Consider the following 26,594-nt stretch of genomic DNA (forward strand, 5'->3'; position numbering starts at 1 on the left):
ACTCTAAAATCAACCTTAACAACACTGCTCTAGCCTGATTGTACATTATCCCAGAACATTATTAAATAATATTCTCCGCTGTACTTACGATAAATAGTGCGAAGTTAATCGCGAGCTCTTAGCGAAATATATCTGGCCGTGATTAATTTGCGAATTTTGTTAGACAATACAGCTTTTTGTATTCGACTTATTCTATTGTTTGTTTTTGTTGGTGAAATTTCTCATTTCTATATTTTTACTTTACGGTCTGTAATTTTTGCATCGCGATTCTTATTTTTCTTTTTATTCATGTAACGCGTATTCACAGTAAAAGTGAAATACCTGAATTCACACTTGGGATGAATATTCATTTTTTGAAACGGAGAACATTTTAAATTACTTTCAGAAAAATTTGCAGTCAATATTTAAAATTCGCATATTTGTGTTGACACATGAAAACATACATAAGGATCGTATACATGCATCGTTATTAATTTTAAAACTAAAATTGTTACTATCCTTATACGGCTAGTACAACCAAAAATATGTTTTAACATACCTACCAACTTCTTTTCACTTGGTGAACAACGTATCGAAAAACGTAGACTCATAGTTTTATGAATCGAATACATATTAAAAATATGTTATTGTAATAGGTATTAATCACTATTTACATTGCTAGCCATTCGCGTCGACACAAAAGACAGTGGTTTCCGTGCCATCTTTATGTTCGCTACAAAGCAGCAAAAACGCAAACAATAGTCGACCTGGATCGTTGTTTTTGTTCTGAGCACCTAATTCCACATAATGCGGAGTTTCTCTACAATTGGATATACACCGGAACATATTTTTAAGATTGTTTTCGAATAATGTAATCGAGTTTAATATCGCAAATCTTTAGCTGAAAATAATACTAAATTAGTCGGCATTTCTTTAATATACAATTAACCATATCATGTAAAACCATATTATGTAAATAAATAAAAATAAATCTTGGCCGCAGGAACAGAAATCCTGGGTCATAAACGTGATACTATTACATTTCCATCCGACCACCATTACGAGATAACTCTTGAGACTTGCAGCATAATCAAAGATGCTTTGGACTTGAAGAATTTTCATAGCTAGCAACCTATCTTCTCCACAAGATTATACATTTCTGGACTATTATAATTTCAGCAGATAGACAACATTAACATTATTTTTATTTAAAATAGGTGAGGTCTTTGACTCATAAATATTATAAATAACTTTGTAACCAGTATGTCTATACTGGTCCATATAAAATACACAATTTTTTATTTAACAGTCGGGATTGCTATATTCCAATGGAGCGGGAATCCGATTGCAGGTATTGGATCAGTCGCAGATTACATGTTATACGAGGCCCAAGAGTGTATAAGTTTACCGACTTTAGTCAGATATCTTTTGATTTCCAAATCTAGCCTCAGCGCATTTGTCCCTGCATAATTTCTTTTATTAAAAAAAAAAATGTTAAACTTTATTATATAAGTTATACCTGAACTTATATAATTAAGCCTGTGCGAGTGCAAATTGTTATGACATTGTTTACAGTATTTTATCTTTAATTGAAATAAATAACCACACAAACATTCACATTTCATAGTTTTATTTTATTTGAGAACATCTTTATAAATTAAGCAAATCATTATAGAATTAGTATCTATTTGGAGATCAGATAAAACATGTATAAAAAATAAATATTTTTTTATGTAATATCGGGCAACCAAGCTGGTGGTAAGATGGTAAGCGACCACCACCACCTTTTGAACATTTACAGAGGTATGGCCGCTTCAAATGCAAATCTTACTAATCATAAAAATACTTCTGACTAAACAGCTACAAATTTCGCAAAATTATAATGGATGTATTTTTTCTACGGCATAGGCACTTGTTTACGAGACAATCATTAAAGAAAACATGTTTATACACAAACTGGGTCGTTACTTAAAACATCGCCCACTTTTCCATTAAACAATGTCAAAACATATTGTATTCATAATTTACACATCGATTTATGGCCGTCCACATGCTCGTTCAGTTGTAAAATGAAAAATTATTTCAATGATGATGCAGGAAAGATTGACATATCTTTACAATTTGTAGTTTTAATTTTGATATGATGTATATTTTTGTTACTTGACACGGAAACATGTTATTGTAATTAAATATTAAATGCTTCTCATATTTCTAATGGGTAGTTCGATGTTTATTTTTCTTCCATGCTACATTTATTACTTCGTGCAGAAAGGAATTTTAAAAGTACTTTATTCTAATAGTTATGTAATGCGTGGATGGTGTAAAATCTGTTTAACTAGTAGAAAACCGTTCCTTTATAGGAGCGGATTCATCCTCTCTATGAGCGTGAAACCCTTCCATTCATCTCGATCTTTTGTTTGTAACCCTCGAATTGTATCTTTATTTTATACGTCAAAAATGTTTATACGAGTCTGTATAATTTCTTATATATTTTAAATAACATTTGTTTATACAAAAGAAAAAAATCTGTATAAAAAAAGTTACCATAATAAAAAATCAGTAATAGTAGATATTCATCAATCAACGTCTGGTTATAACTGTCATGATTTGAATATTTCAAATTATAATTTCACTTTTACAACAACGAATTATAGATATTTACAAGAAGCATATTGGAATAACTACTTTTTCTACTACCTAGTTGTAGCTTTATATAAAATCTTTCATCATTATTGATAACAATGTTAAGTTATCAATAATCACTTACAAATAAATTAGATTCAAAAATTTAAATAAAATTGTAACTACTAATAAATAAACTTACTTCCGTTTCATATTATTTTAACTTTGGTTTGAAATTTTGAATGGAATTGAAAATTAAAAATCCATGAAGACATTAAAACGCAGTTCAGGTAATGCTGCAGCTTAAATAAACTACGTGGAATAATATTACTGGTCGAGGTCGCGTTTGAAAAATAAAAAATAACACAAATTGAAGTGCACTCACTCTTCAATTACTATGATCGACATCGCTGTATCGACGATAAAAATCTACTTAGTAATTACTCTTCTCTGCTATAATGAATGTTGTTTAATTTTATTCTGTTCTATTATATGTCTGGTTTAGTTGTGTGTGTTTAATTCAAAACTTAAATAAAAATCTAAACGGATGCTGGACAAGATTCTTGTTTGTTTTTCTGGCTGAATATGAAAAAACAAAGAATTTGTACTGTTTTTTAATGTTTTAACGCTGCAAAATTTCTTTGGCAAATATAATATTAACAAAATAAATAATCACTCATTTTATCACAAAATGTAATGTAACATTGTTAATTAATAGTTAATACAACATTCTGTATGTTGTAAAATACTCCAAACGTTTACTTCGGTTTTTCAAAAATAGATGGTATATAAAATACTCGTAAAACAAAATAAATATTAAACATCCTCACATATAAATGATCATTCAGATTCCTAATAAATAAGTGCGGTTATTGGGAATCCCGAGTCGAACCCGCGTCAGAGCAATGCCTAATTCCCGAAGTCTTGCTTCGGCGCTGTCAACCGCGCTGATAAACAAGCAATTAAGCGGCACAAAGGCGATGCCCTGGAGGTTCGCGGTTGCGGAATCTTGTCACCTATTTTAATTCACGCCGGGCTACTGCAGAATATTAAAGAGCATTCATGCTGACCTAGATACAGCCGAAGACTTGTTAATACGAGCGCCGAGCGCGGTTCGCTCACTGATATTACTGGGTTTTCTGCTCGAACTGCTTGTGTTTGTGTGTAATCGAACACGTTGGAATGGGAAAGTTTTATCGAAGTTTCCCTTTGTAGGTCTCAACACTCTAACTTTAGATTCACTAGGAAGAGCGAAGACTACAAAATATCGTCCAAGTATCTTGAACTCGTTCTTTTCCGATCATTCCTCGAATTACATTTTAATTTGAGTTTTGTATTGATAGATTATATATAGAAGAAAATTGTTAACTTATAACTTATTTTAAATGGTATTGATATTACAATTGCATTACACAAATGACTGTCACAAGCATTTTTTGCTTACTGAGAGTGTTTCAATCTAGCTTTTAAGACACTCATTTAAAGATTAAAATAAATGTTTTGAATTTGAATTTTTAATTAAACAATACAAATAATATACCTTCTAATACAAGTATTGATATTTTTGGGTTCCGTGTCCAAAAGGTAAAACATCCTATTACTTAAACTTCACTATCCGCATGTCTGTCCGTTCATCCGTCAACAGAGACTATATCTCTTCAACATAGATACCTAGCATTCAATAAAAAAACCTGGTTAAGCTCGGTTGCCGTGGTCTCAAATTGTATGGATAAGCAATTTTTAATTAATTACTTATGTCGCAAGCTTCGCCAGTCCTTTTCGCACTTGACCGATTTTTATGTTGTTATACGCATTTTAAATCAGTTTCATTAAGATTTTTAGAATGATAAAATATATACAAATCACTTATTATATGGGTACTACAAAATAGAGATCTTGAAATAAAATGAAACACGATTATTATATTTATGACGGCAACATAAATAAAGACCACAACGCGTAAAAGCAAAATACAGACATCGTAAAACAATGAAGTTGAACAAAACAAATAAATCTCTTTAATGTAAATTCTTACTTGTTTCAGTTAGTTTCGTTCGACCGTTGCATCGCCCTTTTCAATTTCTCCAACTATTGAAATATTGAAGTTTCTACTCTTTGAATTTATTTAGTGCTAAGTTTAAATTAAACTAGCTCGCTGGTATGTGCATGATTGATCGGATGAATTTTTATTCAGGTTTTGTGTAAAATTGTTTTGTATTCAGCTCTCGTGAATATTTAAAAATCACAAAACATCGTATGGCTAATATTTTATATCTGACGTTTCATCGATACAATATTTTCCCGCTTTTTTATCGTATACAGATAAAACAGATCTACGCTACGTAAGCGTGATATAAATGAAAATAAATATATTTTTTTCACGACCTCTACATAACAAAAGCCGACGTGAAGTCGTAACTGTCTTAACAATTCAATTTTGTATTTGTTATGAGATGCGTGATAAACCATGACCTGTTTATTTCAGTCAACGTGAGAATCATAAACGTGAGTATAAGTAATTCTTCTGCGAAAACATGCTGATTTTACTTTTATCTATATGTAGAATGAAAATAAATTTATTTCCAAGGCACACGTAAAAAAACAATAATAATGCAGTACACAAACTTCACTAAAGAGAAACAAATGTAAGTAAATAAGTTAACAACTCTTATTTTTATAACAATCAATTTTTTTTATTTTTTTAATGATACTATAAATCAATAAGGACTAAAAAATTGGATCAATTTGTATGTTTAGCAGCCTAATCTATTTCGATTTATCGTCCAATTAAGTGGGCACAGGTCGGCTGGTGAAATATAACATTGTTTTCACTTGTTGTGTGTGTAGCCTTGCCAGATCTACTAAGCTTCTCTTCAATCAAGTAAGATTTTCTACTTGATACTACGTCTAGAAGTTCTTGGTTGGCATTTGTAGACGGTGGTAAAGTATGGTACATGCTTTTAGCTTTAGTTTTATAATCTTAAAATAACCAGGTACTTTATGACTGAACATTCCTATTTTGCCTCTAACTCAACAAGCAAATAGCTGGTGTAATAAGGAATTATTAAGGTTAATTTTTATTCCAATCATTGGATCATTGATGTAGAGAAAAAACTCAATAACACCAGTGAAACCGCATCACGCGCCGTAGATATAAAGCAACACAAAAATTGCTATCTCCAAATTGCTACATCACGTCCATTTTTCCTTTTTAGGTCAGGAAAAGATCATAACTGTTATCGGATACTTGCGGGTCGCCTTTGCCTCTATTATGTGCTGCTTATTATTTGGACTTAAGTTGAGGCCGGCTCTTTATATGTCTAACATGTGATGTTTAGACATTCGCTTTGGCAGACTGTTTCTCCATCTGTATATCTTATAATACTATAAATAAGCTTAAAATCGTTAAATAATTAAGACAAAATAATACACTTAGTGACAATAGTTGATTATGATTCAATATACAAAACTAATACACGAGATTCAGAAATTTCAAAGTTATGTCTTGTAAGTTCATTTTGCTCAAACGGCTACATCAATTTCATAGAAGCGATCGTAGTTGGAGTCTTATTAACACGATAAATCAGTCTCAGTGCTCTCACAAACTTTGGCTTATTTTGTAAATAGTCAGCTATAAGTCATGTGCATTCGCTGCACTAATTTTAACTCAAAACCACTTTAGAGATATCAGTTATTAGACTGTATTTTCATACAAAAGTATTAATTTTAATGCAGTGTGTTAGATAGGTACAACTCAGACATGTCTTTATGTATCCGTTTCACAATTTGAAAGATAGTTGCTGCCTAATAAATCTATAAATACGTTCCTACGTAGTTTCGTAAATATGCTTGTATAATAACGATAAAACCTTTTTATTGTAATCCAATTCTAATATTGTGAGTTTCGATTGATGTGCCATTCAATTTGCACGTTCGATAGCCTTGCAGGTCTACTTGTAATTAATAACACTATATTGAGAACGATAATTTTGTTATTCATCAGACTACAAAATGCAATGTTATAGCGTACTAGCTGCGCCCCGCGGTTTCACCCGAGTAAGTCCGTATCCCGTAGGAATATCGGTATAAAAAGTTATTTATATGTCATTCCAGTTATCCAGCTATCAACGTACCAAATTCATTGCAATCGGTTCAGTAGCGTTTGCGTGAAAGAGTAACAAACATACATATATCCTCACAAACTTTCGCATTTATAATATTAGTAGGATTAGTAGGGTAGTTATACGTTTTTTACAATATTTTCCCCTACAGTTGATCAGTATAATATTCAATATAAATAACGAAACATAAGCTAAGAATTAAAAGCCTGCACTTCTATTTGCCTTTTGTATAATAATATGTTCTACGAGATTATTCATAAAACTAATTTAGGGTATACAACGTACATTATTTCAAGAAGCAAATGCAAAAGTACTGAAAAATTAACTACAGTCATAAAGTAAAATTTAAGTGCAGCATTGCAAAGAATCGGGGTTCTCTCTGTACTCATGGATGCCTTTTGCAATTAGCACCATTTCAGGTGGAATATATTCTACAGCAACAGCATCAAAACAGCACAAATGTACATTATATTTTTCCACGTTTTTATTCACAAACATATTCGTTTTTATACCTTTTGTTTTCACGAATGTGAAAGTTTAACGAGGATTTAAAAGTGCCAAACGGACAGCCGATATAATTTGAACGCGCCCGCATAATGATTTCACGATTTATTTTTCTTTTGTGGTCGCTCATGGTTTTCACTGACGTAAATTCATTATATTTTATCGTTTACGCAAAATTCTTTCATATTTCAATTACAACTTTTTTTTGGTAGAATCCGTTTTTATAGATATTTAGTTACAAAATCCTTTAAGTATTATTTTAAATATGTTTATATTATTTATTTAATTATGTTATATTATTTATTGAATTATGTTATGTATCCCATTTGATATGTCGTATCTATGTAACTACGTATCCTAAACAACATACTGTTATAACAATATCAAATCTGTTGAATATATAATAGAATCGGTCATTACCATGTAAGCATAATAACAGCTCTAAAATGCGTGTTACTAAACAAATCTTTCGTGAATAAACTTTACAATGATTATCATCGTTCAGGCCATAATCCACCACGCTGGCCAAGTCCGGGTTGTCAGATGTCACATATCGTCGAACTTTGGATTCTCGGGCAGGCCGGTTTCCTCACGATATTTTCCTTTACCGTATTGCCATTATGAGCAGTAGTGATGTTACACATGCGTTGATATGAGCTTGATAAAATATATAACTAATAAGTAATAGACTTTTTCTTTAAATTTATGCTGAAAGAATTTGAATAATGGATCATCGCCCTTTGGCATTATTTAGATATAGTATTTATTTTTTAAATAGGCTAGTTTTTTTTCAATTCATCGAAAAAATGTATAATTGTTTCATTATTCTACAAGTTATAAAATAAAAAAGACACGCCAAGTACAATCTAAGAACGGCCCTCGACTGAGTATTTTACCGAAGAAAATATTCCATTCAACAAACCGATGAACTCTTAAGTGAGAAGTGGTTAAACTTTTACCACAACGACCAAACAATTTAAATTGCAAGTGGTCTCATAGTTAAATGTCATGAATCTATGAATCTGTTTTATTGAGGGGCGTCGGTTTGGCCTCCATCCAAAATGCCTAACATTTTGAGTCAAAGTAAGCCAGTGTTCGTAACAAGCTCAACAAACTATGTGTTAATGTATGTGTATAAAACTATGAATATTACATATTATATTCATACAGCAGTTTTAATAACTCAGGAGCTGTATTCTATTTTGTCATATTTTAGTCTCAAGGATATTTTTAGAATGTAGATCTGAATGTGTGTGCAGGAAAAGAATATTATATATTGTCATGACTATGGCTCTATTATAAATTAAAGCCTATAAATTGCTGAATCTCAACTTTAAATAACCATGACCTAATTACTGCGCGACTGTCTTCTGTCATTCATTAACATAACAAATCCATACGGTACGTCCTAAATTATACCAGTGTAATATTATTAATAAAATATTTAACTGATATTCTTTAGAAGTATAATTTTTTAGGTTTAACAACACGTTTCTGTAAAAATAAATCTCTACATGAAGAGTACATCAAAACAATACAACGCAGGTAATGTGCTGATAAGCTCTTCGGGTTTTAAAATCCCCCGTGTGCAATGTTTTTATCCCATAATGCAATAACACAGATTCTGTTAGAAAAACATAGTCATTTCGTAGAAATCAATAAGACGGAATGCCGGGTAAATTGTAAATTAAGAACCTAGTCACGTACACATATAGTCAAAGGTTCGTTCCCATTTGTTTTTTACGCGAGGCTCTTCGAAATTGTTGGGCTGAATAAAAGTTAAGTATGTGCTCCAGGATCTTTATTTTAGTAGTAAATGTAACATCTTATTCTCTTGCTGTTCTTTTTTATATGTTCCTACAAACAAAGAAAACATGGTGTGATTTCAGACTTGTAATGAAAATTGATAGAGTTCTATGAGAACAACGTATTTTACAGAGTGAATTCTTAAATAGTAAATATACTTTAAATAAACTTCTAAGGTATCACGGAGTAGAGGCTACGAAAGAGGAACATGTAAAAAAATTATCTAATATATAAAATTTTCGTGTCACAATGTTAGTTACCTTACTCCTCCGAAACGGGTGGACCGATTCAAATTAAATTTTGTGTGCATATCGGATAGGTCTGGGAAACAGCCAACAACTATTTTTTATAACCCTAAATGATAAGAATAAGGCAGAACAGCGTTTGCCGGATCAGCGAGTCTTTATATGAAATTAAGGAAGCGATGTTTGTTTTTAAGTTTAAATGACTTTTGAATAGTATGCGTTTTACTCAATCATATCGGGCTTAAGCATTTAAATAGCATATAAAATGCTATTAGGTTTAGTATTCAATTTGCTTTAAATTTGATTTACTAGCCGCACGGGCGAGACGTGTTGACCCGCAATGAAAACAAATAAACGTATCTTTTTAACACAGATTGTGGACACACAGTACACCCACAAGAGGTGGTTCTCAATTTGAGTGTAATTTTTTATGTTTTTACCTCAGAACTTTAGAGTGGGTGAATGTTGATGACCAATATTATTCTTTTTTTTTATTCATCAAAAAGGCCTTTGCTCCTCAATATGTATTTAAAAAGTTAGGCATAGATGCTACTTTAGAATTATAACCAAACTTGAAAACACGTACAATCTTATTAATATGCAACACCCCTAGTAATCCTGTTAATTTTTTACTAATTTATCCAAAAACTTTGGTTTTTGCAGCTACTGGGCACCACAATTAACTAGAAAAACGAATTTGAAAACGTCGGACCACATAACAGCGATAAACGTTCGTAGCTGGTTGTCTAATTAATTCTAACAAACACCTCTCTCCGTCACTGATTCATTTCCTACATTGGTATCGCTTACCCCATCTTTGTGTGAGGGTAGAAAATGTAATGTTAATTTAGCGAGCGCAACAAGTCTACCGCCTGTCAGATAAGCACCTCAATGACGTGGTGTATCCGCACCGGTGACCCGTACTGAACTTTACGACCGATTTTCAGACAACAGCTAACGTTAAATAAAGGTGACAAGGAGGAACGGAGAGGAATATATGCTATATTGTCTGCCAGGGATTAGGGGTTGATCGTCAATACTAGAAAGCATTTTTTTATGCCATAAGCGGGCAACTGAGGTGGGGGTTTGATGGTAATCGGTCTCCATGAATGCGAATGGCAAAGGTCATGCTTCTGCGAATGCTTTACTCGTGTTTAAGGGGAAATGGGTAAGGAAAGGATTGACAATTGGAATGAACGAATGATCTGAGAAAGGTAAAAAAAAAATCATTGGACAAAAAAATATTTAAATCCCTCAATGTACGATGATCTACATGCCCAAATCGATGAAGAGCAAATATCAAAACATCAACCTTAATATAAATAGGGCGAGGACAAAAATTCTGCTTTTAGAAAAAAAGTCATATGTGAGTAACAAATTATAATAAAAAGTAAGTTAAGTTATTTAGTTTCAATTAAACCGAGATTTTTTAAACTTTGATTAATTACCTAGTACAAATTTGGTTAGTTAGGTTACTAACATAAGCACTTTTTAATTATGAAATATTCTACCATCGAAATAAAATAAAAACAAATAAGCAGGTATAGATAGCTACGTGTGTTCGTATACACGTCCCCCTTATCAACATTTGTAAACATGTATAATTCGAATGTAAATTTGTGGTCGGTTTAATATTAAGGCCGTTGGGTACACAGTCGTTACTCTTAATAATATGGCACAAAGGACCCGTAACTTCGCCTGCAAAGCAAACAATATATCGCACGGTTATATTCGGAGATAAAACTATACACAACATTCTTTACACATTATAGCATAATAAAGTGGACATTTATTTTTTAAAATGGAAACTTTACTATGATGTTCAAATCAAATATTTTTTTTACACGAAGAACTATCTTATTTTATCTAATATTGAGGAAAAAGCACGAATTGTGGAGAAGCACTCAAATACATTTAGGAATTTGGAGATACACGCATCCAACCTCCAAACGAGGACATTATAAGCCATGAAAGAAAGAAAAATCTCACAATTGTCGAGTTTTTGTAATGTAACACCGAAATAACTACAATGATCGTAATAACAATGTATCTGCCCCATGTGTGCTTATATCATTATTTTTCACGGTAATATCCTGAAGTTATAACTTCTTGACCAGACACGCCAGTATAAATTGACCCTTATATCGTCTAGGTCAACAAATACTTTATAAGATGTTCAAAGATCGGAACGAAGTGGACGATTTATACAATACTGTATTCTTATAACGATTTGAATGGAATATATTATTTGTTAAAACGGCCTCTACCTTTAAAATACAATATGTCATTACGGCAATTTATATTTATAACAATACGGAGAAAAACACATTTTGTTTCAAGTTTCGACGAAATTTCGTCTAAGAAACTGTACTTAATTGAAATTTTAATATTCAGAAAGTGAATTCAGCATGTCTCACCATGAATAAACCATTAATATATGCGAATGAGCTCTCCATCAAAGAATGACTTCGGTAGTGTAAAATATGCAAATTGGAAAAAACTCGCAATATAAAAAATGCTTTCAGGATTTTGGAACCACCGATATAACAAAAATTACGCTTACCTCATCGTAAATGAAGTTGTCGATCTCTTCCAGCGGCCGTCCATACAGCTTAGGCGGGAAAGGTTCATATTTTCTCGGTAAACGTGCTCCATCTTCGACACTAAGCCGCCGCCGGGGCATGAATCCAAATTCTCTGACCAACTGCGCCCCTCTCGAACCTGCACGTTTAGCTGACTCGCGCGTGAACGGAGTGACGACCGCCCTGGGCTCATCGCTGCGTCCAGGCGGGGGCTCTGAGAAGGTAACATCGAGAGGGATACGCAGCTCCTCCCGCCGCGGCTTCTCGCACTCCGTGTCGAGCGCATCTTTGGACTGCGACGCCACTAACGGTGCCGCCGCCTCCGGGTTGGTGGCCTCTAACGTCCTAACTATTTCGCCGAGCAAGCGTGAGCCATCTATCTCCTCCCCTGGCGAATGGAGTGGCGCCGGCGGCGGGAACGACAACCGCCTTTCGTCCTCCTGCATTCCGCCGCTACGTCAGGCCCATCGCCTCGGCCCGACGCACTATTTCCGGACCGATGACGCCATTTTCGATTAACACAGCCACCTGAAACAAGAATACGTTTTAGAACTCATAATTTAACGCAATGTTTACAAATACTGCATCTGGTTTATGAATTATTCGAACGCGCAATGATATAAATTCTAGCTGCCGCTAAAACTCTTTGTATATATTTTCGTTGAAATGAAATAGATGTTCAATGCGTAGTGTTCCCATAAAACATATTACACAAGAAAACTTTTACTCTTCGGTAAAGAATCCGTGTAATAATTTAAAGCAGGGAGAAAAAGATAATAGTACAAAAATGTATTTAAATGTTTAAAAAAAAAAGTGTTATGAGGCACATCAATGAACAGATGCTGAGGTTTCTCGTATGATACCCAACATTAATTGCAGATTCGTATATCGTGTTGATACATTGGTTTTCGGTGCACGTAACGTATCGTTCTATGGAAGTCGGATGTTTTCCGATGTATTGGACTTGCATATTTCGGACACAACAAGTGCTTTATGAATTTCAATGCACTCGAGTCGCTACATACATTCTCTTCGTAACAGTTTCGTACAAAAAATATTCAGAATAAGTTTTTAATTTTCAACGACATATCTCACATTTCGAGAACTGTCTGTCCTCTATGAATTATGACGACATGATGATGACAATAATTGATCCATATACAAGGATCTTAGAGTAATAAATAAATAATTTTTAGCCCCAATCAAGCCTTTTACACACTACCATAGTTTATTTTATAATATAAAAAAAATGAATATAAGTTTATGTAAAGCTGCACAGAAATCTCCATTGGCCTCGCCGATCGCAATATTAGTCTACGCGATATTGGTAAAAAAACATGGCATACAGGTTTCATAACATTTTATTCCCTTCCAAAACTGTATCGCTTAACATTATTGCTTGCTTCTACATAAAGCCAGCGTGGTTGGGCCCAAGTTAACTCAATGCCTGCAATTTAAAGGGGGCAAGAAAATCCGTTTGCAGCTCTCACTTTCTTCCACAAGCTTAGCATAACGAATGCCTTTGAGAATACAAACACTTCAGTGCAGAATTTTCTAGTAGTTTCGTGAACGTAAATATATTTTACAGTGTAGTTATCTGCGACATCTTTGTATTTTTAGCTAGTATGGAATGATTCGGTAAAGATTCACTGGGCGGAAAATTGTTTCTGAATAGAGGGTTTACTATTTTCAATATCAGTTACAGGCCCTAGATATTTTATTGTGTAACATTGTTGGTAAAAACGTAAGATAAAACGATTTATAGATGTTGCACTGAATGATTTTGGAATTTAAAGAGATAATTAAGTTCTAATTTCGAAATTCTCATAATCAGTCTAATGCTAACAAACTATCAAGGGTTCAAAACATTATTTTTTATAAATTTTATACTATTTTAAACTGAAATAGAAACTGAAATACAATTAAACTTACATAAACTAAAGAATAATGTCATGTCGAAGTCGGTGCCTACAATCGTATCATTCATTTTGGGCACAAATAATGGTTTGTCGTTATTAAAAAAGACCACTTGTAGCGACATACAAAAATTGTAATAAAAATCTTCAGATCGTTTCCCATTTTTATCTTGTCTCGTAGGCCTTACTATAAAATTTACTACTTTCTAATTAAAAAGAAACAAAAATATACACAGGTGGTCACAATAAACTACCTGGTTCATCTGGTAATAACTAGTTAAGTCAAGGCCACGCTTTAGGCCTTAATAGCTTATACCTATTCTAAAATGGTACTTAATGCTATTTAAAGTATTTTAATCAATAATTTAAGAAATGTCCAAACGTGAATAAATAAAGGAAACGAAAATAAGATTTATTATTATTTCCCGCCTTCTGGATTAGTGCCGGTAAATCCAACCTCCTTAAATATTTATTCAAGGATCTAGGAACAAGCCAAGCAAAGTGCACGCTATAGGGAATAACTCCATACTTAAACAGATTAATCATTATTGACATTGCTTATTGTTGACATTAATTGTCAGAAAATTAAGAATGTGACCTCAACCACACTTCTACAGACATTGCAACATATAGCTATGTTAGACGGTTATTGTCTAACGTGTTTGCAGTTATAACTAACTACAACGAGGATAACCTATCATACAAGTATTACATGTAGATTATGATTATATATTAAAATTTCAGCGTTTACACTCGTCCTTTCTGTAAACGTTACGTGCTTGTTACATGCTAGATAACATCTATATGAGGCGTCGAGGATTCTCAGTACATCAGCTGAGACTTTAAAGTGAAAGGTGAGCGACCCTTCTTGACTACGATTCATTAGCTTAACACATGATAGTAGTTATTGTCCTTTTTTCAAGTCATTATTCTTGTATAAAATCTATTAATCTTAAAAAAAGGCTTAGCCAGTCATTTCATGCGAAAACAAATTTTCATTAGACTTTATTGGTACCTATAAATCGAACAGGGCTAATTTTAATTTCTACGAAGAAATTTGTCGATGTAATGTTTGATAATGGAATAAAGGTACACATACATATTATTCTATTAGCTGCGCCCCGCAGTTTCATCCGCGTAAGTCCGTATCCCGTAAGAACATCGGGAAAAAGTTGCCTATATGTTACTCCAGTAGTCCAGCTGTCTACGTACCAAATTTCATTGCAATCGGTTCAGTAGTTTTTGCGTGAAAGAGCAACAAACATACACACATCCTTACAAACTTTCGCATTTATAATGTTAGCAGGATATAAGGATAGTAGGATATTTGAATCTAAGTTATGACGAATAAAATATTTACATAGTAACTATTACAAATTCAAGTTGCTGTTAAATTTTTTTCAAAGGAGTTATAGTAAAGAACGCAGACGTGGTACAAGTCTTTAATAATATAATGAAAACTTGTTATCAAGAAGATGTAGTTCATTAAAATAATTAACGACAAAATATCAGTTAGTAAAAAAATATGAATTGAAATTGCAACAACAACGTATTATTATACACATAGATAATGAAAAATGAAGAACATAGCCCCGTAGCCAAAAGTGTATTTAACAAAACAAATGTAATATGATTAAGTATTAACAAACACAAATAATCGTCTGTCACGTTGGTCGTTTTAAAACTTTTACAAAACTAGGACGTCCGTAGTTTGTTTTTCATTAGAACTATACAGCTATTATTTATTTTCCATCATTTTCACGGTGAAGTTAACATTTCTCCAAGTATAAAAAGCTGTTCAGGAGTTGTGAAAGATTCACGGCGCGTCTCCAAGGCATTTTTCCGCATCTCTTTGCGCGTCGCACTTATGAACGCTGCGTTAAAGTGGTAAGATACAATAGATTTATCAAATCCGATGTGCACTCTGCACTTACATTCAATTTATGGAGAGTGAAAGACATTTTCGCGTGTCTGTGTGTGGTGTGCTATGCTTGGTGATATTGTTATGGAGTATTGTTGCAGTTTTCGTTCATTATATAAATAAATTTACAAGTTATGTTTTACAGGCATATAATAAGCATGCAATGTTTCTTTTATTGATTTTTGTTTGTTGTATCAATAGAATTATTCATTTTATTTGTAATTATTCACGTGTAACATTATTTTGTTTTATTTAAATAACAAAATAACACATGTAAAAACAGTAGATAATTAATATGCATAAAATTCATAACTCCGTATGATACTTTATCTTATCATGACTCAGCCATATTCTGTCTCTGAAACCCTACTCTCCGCTAAACAAAAAGGCCAAGTCAGTAACGTCTTATAATAATAAATGACAAACAATTAAACGTCCCAGTTTGTTCTCAAGATGGCCTTTTGTTTACGCACAATCAATTTCTCGCCTTTGCCCTTTACAGGCTTGTTTGGTGTTGTATTCAGTTTTATTACTTCATTCTTATACAAAAAGGGAAGTGAGAATGCCGATAAATCTCGCAAGTTACAGATGAAAAATATTGAAAATATATGAAGAGAGAAATGATGATTATTGAGATCTCTCACTCTCTGAACTGATAGTATATAAATGAAGTAAGCGTTAGACCATTTTATTCAGTATCTAACAAAGTTCCGTTTGTTTTCATTCATCAACACGTTTCAAGCCTCACGTTTGTCAATGACATATTTCAATTTAACGTACGCAACAAATAAACAAATATTACAAAGCAAGCATAAGCGTATTTATATGCAACAACACGTATCTGAAAGAAAAGTTTAAATGAAAAATCCGATGTCGCCTCGGGAGTAGAGGCACGGATCACGCTAATATTTTATTTTGGAAACTTTGTGATTCTATGTTGAAAGTTTCACATTTCAAGTCTTGTTTAAACTAAGAAGCTGAATAGTTGCATGGTTTCAGGTCGTGAGACAAATACTAAGACCAAGTGGGCTTTAAAACTAAAGGGCTTTACACATATATTTTTTATTTATAAAATTTGCGTACACAAGAACTAAACGGTTTCAACAGTGGGCTATGGCATACTAAGCGTAATAAGTTATAATTATTCTATTAAACACACAAATTACATACGATTTGAATGAAAAATACTGTGTATTTGTAATTTCACATTCTAATTTAACATTCTTTAAAAATAGGTATCTTTTGATAGATATGTACGAGTATAAAATCTTATACCTTTAAACGAGCAATTCTTGTATATATATATAATTGGAATCTCGGAATCGGCTCCAACGATTTTCATGAAATTTAGTATATAGGGGGTTTCGGGGGCGATAAATCGATCTAGCTAGGAATTTTTTTTAGAAAATGTCATGTTCGTGTTTTATTCGTGTTTTTTTCCTGACATCTATTGCTGAATAATAATACTATTTTGCTTCGTAGATAGCTGGACAACTGAAATAACACATAGGCACTTTTTATACCGATATTCCTACGGGATACGGACTTACGCGGTTTCAACCGCGGGTCACAGCTAGTGTTAAAATTATATGTAAATAAACTAATCGAGTATCATAGAGGTTTAATAGATAGAAACCGTAAATAAAAATATAAGAAGAATGCATGTGTTTTTATAATTCCGTTTAATTAATTATTATATCACTTCGGGTAATCTGGACCTCGACTATGCGTGAAAACTTTCACGCGACGTAAAATTGTTTCTCTCATGTACTGAAAAATTATTTGCATTGTGCGAATTTAAGTGCTGCATTACTGATTCTGTTTCGGCATAAGACAAAGAGAGCACATGCTCAAATGGGAATTATGCCATAAACGTGTTATGGGTACATATATTATATGGCATTCTTGGTATAATCCTACTCCTACTAATATTATAATTGCGAAAGTTTGTAAGGATGTGTGTGTGTTTGTTGCTCTTTCACGCAAAAACTACTTAACCATGTTGGACAATTGGAATAACATACAGACAATCTTTTATCCCGATATTTCTACGGGATACGCGGGTGAAACAGCGGGGCGCAGCTAGTTCACACTATTTTTAATTTTATCTTTTACTAAATTTAACTCCTATCTATTCTTATTTCATTATATTTCAATTAATTCAAATAAACTAACTTATTACTGGCCAGTGTGATGGCCTGTATTCTTATTTGATTTAAATACCTTAGTTGAGTGCAGTAAAGTGTACTTGCAGAACTTGCGATAGAGTTTGAACAATTTTTGAGTAACCAATCCTTTTAATAAGGATTCAGTCATTTGCTTACAACAGTTTCATCTAAAAATCTGAAGAAGACCTAATCTCGGCTAAGATTAAACGAAATCTCTTCAGTACTCCTGACGTGAATTATTAACAGACATCTACACTCAAACATTCAAGATTTCGCATTTACAATAAATAATTAATGATTTATTTTTGTCCTCATTAGCAAATCCAGGCTTCTATTAATGTTAAGGCAGATTTTCGTTTTTCTTATTATTCATAAATGAGCACAATGACTTTATATATTTCTGTATTTTCAGAAATAAATACAAATTACGATACAACATCCGTACCAATCAAATCAAGTTAACATACGTAATATCCGCTAATGCGAAGAAGAAATCGCCTAAGTGGTTCATTTAATCACAAATATCTGCCAAATATGAAATAAATGTATATAAGACAGTATTAAAAAGCATTAGTTACTGAAAATTATTTGTTGTAGTATTTGTGATTAAATGTATATTCTTCCTCTTTTCAAATACAGATAAAACTCGATTTAGATCGTTACGTAGCATAATGTTATTTCTTTCTAAGTTTGTACAATAAAGGATTATAAATAAATAAATAAATGTTTCTTGAAAGTACTACTCGTGCTCACTTATAAAATCACTAACAACAAGCAACGAAGGAAGTAATTGCCAACTAAAGGAAAGTTTGTTATCAGTGAAGCGCAAGTGTTGGTTGAATAAACAGGTCCGATCAATTTAACGATAACTCCCTGCTTAGTAAGTCTTTACCTAACTCAACCTGTCGACACTTACTCTAATTAACCGCTCGATTTACCAGGATTGATGGGCTGACTTGTTTCAATAACCTTAGCTTCGTTTTTTATAAACTTTCGCATACCCTAAAATGACATGTTGTAAACATTAACCACTCTGTGTCTGCTAAATAGCGAATCAGTTAAAAATGTACAAGAACACTTTGATTGTATTCTTATATGAATGAGGAACGTCTTTTTTTTCTTGCCCTCATCAGCTGTTTAAAACCAGCACCTGGTGTACAAATTCTAATTCTTCTATGTTGTGTCGTGGTTGAACATCATAATTCGCATATAAAAATAAAGTTTCTGATATTAACTGTGCTCAGTTACATAAAATTCTTTGAAATTGGAATGTTTTCAGACCGAGAAAATATAGCAGCTGTATACTGATCAATAAACTTCTCCTTTTACGGTTTTATACATGTAATCATATTTCCTAAGTATCATTAGTAGTTACCTACATCAATGTTATAACCTAACCTTGCGTCTTGTTTAATAACGGAATGAGGTATTCCTTTAGATAAGCATATTTCGAGATTTTCAAGCCGCAGCGGAGCGAAGCTCGATACCTTTGAATTTCAAGCCCCTGTTATCTCGAGTGATTCTTTGAATCTTTCATCTTTGTTACTCACCTTAGGAATATCCTGTGTATATATTTAAGAATAATGTCTCAAGAGACCTTTGTTACTGGGAAATTCTATTTTAATCATGTTATCCCCGTGTCGGGAAAATTTATATCCCTAACGAGGCCTATAAATCAATACTTAAATCTTGCAAAACTATAGCCAAGTCATTGCATCTTTACAATTTGATACAATACTGTGATTTACGAGTTATTATTGCTATTATCTATCAACCACATCAAATTCATCCCAATATGTGAAAACGATTAGAAACATACTCGAATAGGAAGCAGGTCAGGTCAGGACACCAGAACTTGCGGAAACTAAAACTTACTATGTCTTATGAGACCTATATACTAGTATAGGCCATTTTTATAAAGTATTTATAAATGTTTAATACTAACTCCCCTATTTAACAAAAAAATAAATTATCATAATAATTGATACACGAAAGCTGATAGTACCAATTTTGGAAGAGCTAGACGAAACAAGGATATAAAAAAGTGCGAATCGGATTCCGAGAAAAAATTGGTCACCCATCCAAATAATAACATCATTTCTGAAAATTTCAACTGTCCTAATCATGTTTTATCAGACACCTGGTGACTTACAGTCGGACGGCGAAATCTTATTAATATAGTCCCGTTTTTCACTTTAGGTACGGTTCACTAAAAAGAAAATACATTTGAATCAGAAAAAAATACACCGTTTACGACCACTTCACTACACCCACGTATATTAATATACTTTAGTTCAAAAAAATCCCCATAAAGGGACATTTTTCACCATATGTGAATATGGTCATTGCATTTTAGTAAATCCCGCTGGAGAACAATACGCCCCGCTCGAATACTCCGCCATTCATCATAACTGAGAGATTAGTTTTGTTTGTTCCATTTATCTATCGCCAGTGTTAGCTTTTCGTGAATGAACTTCTAACAATTCAGTGTTTGTTTAGCGAGGACATGAGCAATCAATTTTTTTCTGTTGTTTTCGATTTACGGTTTCGTGGCGCTGTGAGCAATTTTTTTTTAAATGCTGCGGCTGTATGGAATGCTGCGAAATCGTACAAAAAGACGTGTAATCATTGTGAAAATTATAATATATATATGGACATTTTTGGGTAGCTTTTCGACAATGAATCCTTTTTATTTAAAACTAGAGAGGATTTTTAAGAGTTTTAGAGTATGTGCATATAGGTCTAGTGAATATAAACTACTACTACTTATCATAATAATTCTTGTTATAGACTTGCTCGCAATTTATTTGTCAATATTTGCTGGTCGATTGGTAATACAATTTAGGTAATACCATTACATACAATTGGTAATACATACAACTTGCTTTGTATGGTTGAACTTCTATGTCATTGTATGCCACCAAAACATTGCATTTTTATGGAAATGTCATTTAATAATATTATCAGCCCATGATAAAAGAATTAAAAACAAAGAAAAGTGTAGACCGTATAGCCTTCTTTTGATTAATGATTGAATGGAAGTTTATGCTTAGGGAGCAGGAAAAAGAATGATCAAATTCTTCCGCTTTCCGAATCAGTGGTACATAAACTGTTTTATGCTATGACGGTTCAAAGTGCCTATGAAATCCATTTGAGTAAAGAAATATTGATTTCAATCGCTTGGAATAAATATATAACAGATATATTACATAAAATATGATAATAAAACCAAATATTTACAATACGAATGCAGTTACGAGTACTAACTCAAACGATGCAACAAGAAGTTTCTAGAAACGAGTCGTTAGCTTTAAATCATTCATTCAAACCATATGCTGAACAGCTCTGACACTGCGGTATGTGTCCATTGAAACTGTGATAAATGGCGGGAACACCTCCAAAAATTACACGAGCTCGTATTTTTTACTCAGTGCAAAAACGGTCGCTGCATTTTGGTTATTTCTTCGTTTCAGCCATTGTCTTCTATTTTTGTAAATGGTGAAGTGCAAAGTTGCATTTGAATGTATTTTTATTACGTAGTTTTAACTACGTGATTCTGAACACTTCTACCAATGGATTCAATAAATTGTTTGGTCTGCTTAAAAAAATACACATAATAATAAATCGTTTTTTTAAATTATCTATTTCGATAAATGTGTTACTGTAAAAGCCCATTTTATAACAAAATCTAGGTTTTACTAGGTATATCCTAAGATTAAAATTTCAGGAGAGTAAATGCTAAATACAATGTATGCACTGTTTTATAAAGATATTACCTTATATTGTCTGAGAAAAATAAACGTTGTAAGCTTTTCAAAAACACGTACACCCGCGCCATGCATCAATTAAAATTAATACAACCATATTTTAATTCCAGGCTTAAACTTCAACGCTGCACATTTTTGCGGTGTGAAATTTCGCAGTATAAAGGGAGAATAATATCTCAATACATTTTCATGTAACGTATATATGATTAAAGCTTTCATTTTGCACTCTTTGTAAGCCTTGTAGATTCTTATGTATTGAGGAAATGTCAAATTATATTTAATTGATACTAAGCAAATCGATTCACTAATTTAGGCGCGAAGAAGAGATGGACAGTTACTTTACATTTATAATATTTTTTAATTTTAAGTCATGTATCATTTAATTTCGAATTGGGCATCTTCTGGTGTACGTAATGTATAAGAAATAAGGGATTTGGTGTCTTTTTCTTTTTGGTTGAATGTGAATATTGTAACACCTAAAATTATTATTAACAAAGAATAAACGTTTTATACTTAGCTATTATTAAATCTGCTCTGTAAAGGTTCAGCATTAAATTGTGATTAAACGCAGTGTCTAAAGTAGATGTGCCGTTCCCAGCTACCAATGCAATAATTATTTTAATTAGGATATATTGAAGTGTCCCGCTTGCGTATGGTAATATCACATTTGGTACCATAGCGAACTAATGAATCCTCCTCAATCTAACCTCAAAGAGATGTTAGTGTTTAGTTCTGGGGAGTGTAAACTCTCAACTAGAGGGCCCTAGAGAGGAGCGCGCTGTGTCAAGTACTAAGCTCGTAACATGGATACCTTTGACCTCCGGATAAGTGGAACCGTGCTGTACGCAGTGGCGTCGTCTAAAGAATTTCGGCAGCAGGGGAATTGCATGTTTGTGGATCAGTGGGGCATGAAATGTAAGCTGGGCAATGTTATAAAAACATATGGGTGTATTTGTTGTTTTATCGTAACTTTTCATACGGCAGTTGCATCTGTGAATATTTAGAATACTTTTAAATTACTAGCTTTAAGTCCGCGACTTCGCTTGGTCGAATTTATATATATAGTATATTTAATGTATCAAAATGGTCTACATACTCTTTAATTAAACATATATATAGAATAATCGATATGAAATTAGTAACACGCTTCTTTGATCACTATTTGTAGAAATAATTGTCAATTACTTCCTGCGAATTATGTTAAAGAAAAGTTTTAAAGCCGTATAAAACGCTTCCTTTAATACCAAAACATAAATATTTCATTTTTAAATCAAAGTTTGCAATATATGCTCATAAAATATTTAAAAAACAAATGCAGATATTATCTTGTTCCACACAGAAGCCGAAAACAAAGAAGGCTCTCGCACCTCTACCCCGTGCCTCTGTTTATTGGCAATTCGCCGTATTGCCTTATGCCGCAGACGGCACGTATCGTAAGTATTGTGTGGCGGTAGTTATTGCGCCAGCGGCTGGGAGCCGGATAAATTCCAACAATAAGTATTTACCCATCTATAAGGCAGAGGATATTCACTGTGGAGGATATGTTTCTAGTGTATATCACTATTTAATTCACATAAAGCATGAAGTCATAGAGAATTTGTGAATAGACCAATTTTTTATTTAATTCGTATTATATTCTCAACTCCGTCCAAATAAATACTTTAAATTTGAAAAAATATTATTTTATTTAATAGATTAACACCATATCCACATCAATACATGCTTACTCTTTAAAAGAACATATTTATTTTTAAAAATACTATATCTGTTAATTGACACCTGAACGTGTATACCATAACTTTGTCTATATGCTTTTGAAATAATTTAAGAAATAATAAAGTTCTGTAATTTCCCGCGCACACAAAACAAATTGCCCGTAGATGCCCGTATAAATATTTATTCTACTAATCCTGCTTCAGGTCAGCGCAAATGCGCCGCGCAACTAAGCTAAATACTAATCTCTGTTTGACATGCACTCACAAGATCGCCGGATTACTTGCAAAGACTAGCAAATCGTTTTCCGATATGCTTAGAAAATGTCCATTCATTTTAATAATCCGTTTAAAGCGACCGTCTACGCATTTAATCATGGATTTGTGTAGACCATCTGTGGTAAGGGATATTTTTGGATTACGAATTTTCGAAGACTGGCGGTTTTTAAATTTCACGCTCGCTGCACACAATAAGGTGAAGAAGATTAAGAGAATTATAAAAATCTTACGCCAAGGATCACATTAAAATAGCAGCTGTTTTGATAGCGAATATTTTTTGTTTTTATTCTAAAAACATCATGTTTTCACTCGGCTGCATAACTTCACGTCACACGAAATGCGGTCCACAAAAATCCGTGTATCTTATTTACCTTCTTCGAGTTTGTTTTTATCAATAACAAATTCCAATCTGATCAATTATTAAGTCAGAAACAAACATGATTTCACGTTATAATATATATCAGTATGAATATCGCTTTTCTTGCGCCGCATGTTGTAATCCAAAATAAATGTAACTTATAATCCTTTTAATTTAAAGCCCTCATACATTATGTCTATAGTATTTTTGAAACGATATTCTTACAGACAAATAGTCATAACTAACAAGTTCCTATTCTGATCACATCCTTCCGCATCGTAAGAAGAAAGATCCTAATCGATTTCATCTAAAATACTAAGCCAGTAGTATCAGTGACCCAATCAGGAACATCTAAATAATTTACGAGTAAATAAGATATTCTAGGGCAAGGGATAAAATATAGAGATTACACGTGGAAAGTGGGTGAAGGTATAATTTTCCATGGGCTGTGTAACAACGGGGCCGACCCATTACTCTAGATATTTACTATTGAATTTTGGAGAAAATGTAGGTAAAATGGTGAGAAGGAAAAATATAGAATCTTATAGTCTATATATATAAAAATGAATCCCTATTTCCCTTGGTCACGGCATCAAGCGTTAACGGATGGACCGATTTCAAAAATTATTTCATTATCAGAAAGCTGCAATTACACTTAGTGACTATATACACCACGGGTAAAAACGGGGCGAACAGCTAGTTATAAAATAAAAATTAAATAATCGAGACAATGTTGAGAGGGAAAACTTTTTTTGCTATTAAATTGCTTCAAAAAATATAGTTAAGGCCCAGGTACTTCAATTTAATATTTTAACTGCTAAATGCTCGTATAAAACCGCGTTAGCACGGACCAACACCGCAAACGACGCCTAAATAAACAAGATAAGTATAATGACAAGAGCCACACCACATAACTACATTTGTTTTATTTTCTGGGCCTCGAAGAAAAGCTTTCCTAAAGCCCTCAACTCTCCCTGCATTGGAATTATGCGCATGAAGGACATGAAATTATTTTTTTAAACACTAGTGAGTCCGCAATATAATTTTATAAGCAAATAAATCTATTAAAGTCCTTGCCAAATTAAAAATGGTACACTGGTTTACACTTAAATACCCTTTGCTCAATACGTTGAAAGCCAATGATGGATTATATGAATACTGATGGACCCTGGACCTTGAGAAATAAATTCTTAACCAATTTTAAATCTTAATTATGCGCATCCCAAAAGGGACGAGTAAAAATCCTTCATGACAATTTAAAAATTAGCTAGCATAAGTAGCGCTTTAGGAGTACTTTTAACTTCAATATTCTTTAATGTGGTTAAAATTATATTTGTTGTGACTATCTGAACCCACACCTACAAGTGCGAGTTGCATAGTTTAACAGTAAAGTATACCATAAAATGCATATATTGTGGGATAATATACCAAAGGTTAGGCCTTTAAACCCATAAATGAAATTTAGACTTGACAACTTCTTAACGTTCTTAAAGCTTTGGCCGCCAAAATCTCACGTGCAAAGACGTTTCACCCACTCCGACACTTAACACGCTTATAATTTGTAAAACACATCTCAAACATTTCTCAATGACGTCTTAAAACGTTCCCGAAAAAATAGCAAACACAAGTGCCCGCATTCTGCTATTTTGCATTCAAAATTAACATCAAATTGAATTTTAAAGCGGATTTAACTAATTTGCTCGAACCGAGCATTCTAAAGTGGAAAAACAACATTACGTTTTGCTTTTAGCTTTAAACTCCGTGTAAATTGGGGTATTATTTTTACTAAGCTCACGATAACTCAAAGATTGACCGCCTTTGCTGGAGACATACGTCTTCCTACAGTATATTTTCTTTATTACTTTACGGGCGTCGCACCCTTTGTTTTTATGTCATTTTAGTTGGCGTTTATGCGACCTCAACAATCTTATGACTGCGAAAATATTCATCTTTTAGCTCATAAGCAGCGAAGAATATTGTACTCAATTTCGTTATGAATATAAAATGGTTGGTTTTAGCATACATTGTGAACACATTTTAAAAATACATTTTTTATGTATTACAAAGTGTAAATTTGTTGCAGTAATGCTGGTTAATTTCCGTACATGTAATTTATTGTCTACTGCAATGCGAATCCAACAATTTATTGCAATTTTTCGTAAATATCTAATGCTACCCATCGATTACCTCCAAATTCTAATATAAAATTATGCTCATTGATATAATAATGTATGCGATAGGTAACACACAACATAAAAGTTTTATTTAAAGCTTGAAAATTACGATTGTAGTCAAATAAAAATCGACTCAATTAAAGTTTTTTTTTTAATATGACATTACATCCTAATTGTAAACATAACACATTATGTTTATTTTTTTTTTTTCTTTTTAGAAAATGAGAAAAAAGAATTAACTTACAGCATGCTGCTCTCAGAAAAAAATTAAATTGCATTTAGAAATATTAATATGCACCAACCACAACAATTACTTCGTCCTTGTATATCTCGTCTCCCTAAACGATTAGGTACATAACAATCATTCCAATATCATTATCAACATTAGGAATGTCAATTATACTACAGTACATTAAACCCTTCTTCATTAGAACCGCATA

At 32.7% G+C, this 26,594-nt stretch overlaps 1 protein-coding gene across 1 annotated transcript in view; it reads right to left on the minus strand.

The window, feature by feature from the left end:
* LOC119831906 (sodium channel protein 60E-like) overlaps positions 1-26,594 on the minus strand; it is a 111,088-nt gene that overhangs the window by 57,043 nt on the left and 27,451 nt on the right. The window contains exon 2 of the mRNA XM_038355475.1: positions 11,841-12,387. Within this exon, the coding sequence (XP_038211403.1) occupies positions 11,841-12,305 (465 nt within the window). The 5' untranslated portion in view covers positions 12,306-12,387. The remainder of the gene's footprint in view (positions 1-11,840; positions 12,388-26,594) is intronic.

The sequence above is a fragment of the Zerene cesonia genome, chromosome 14 (assembly GCF_012273895.1).
Source record: "Zerene cesonia ecotype Mississippi chromosome 14, Zerene_cesonia_1.1, whole genome shotgun sequence".
NCBI lineage: Eukaryota > Metazoa > Arthropoda > Insecta > Lepidoptera > Pieridae > Zerene > Zerene cesonia.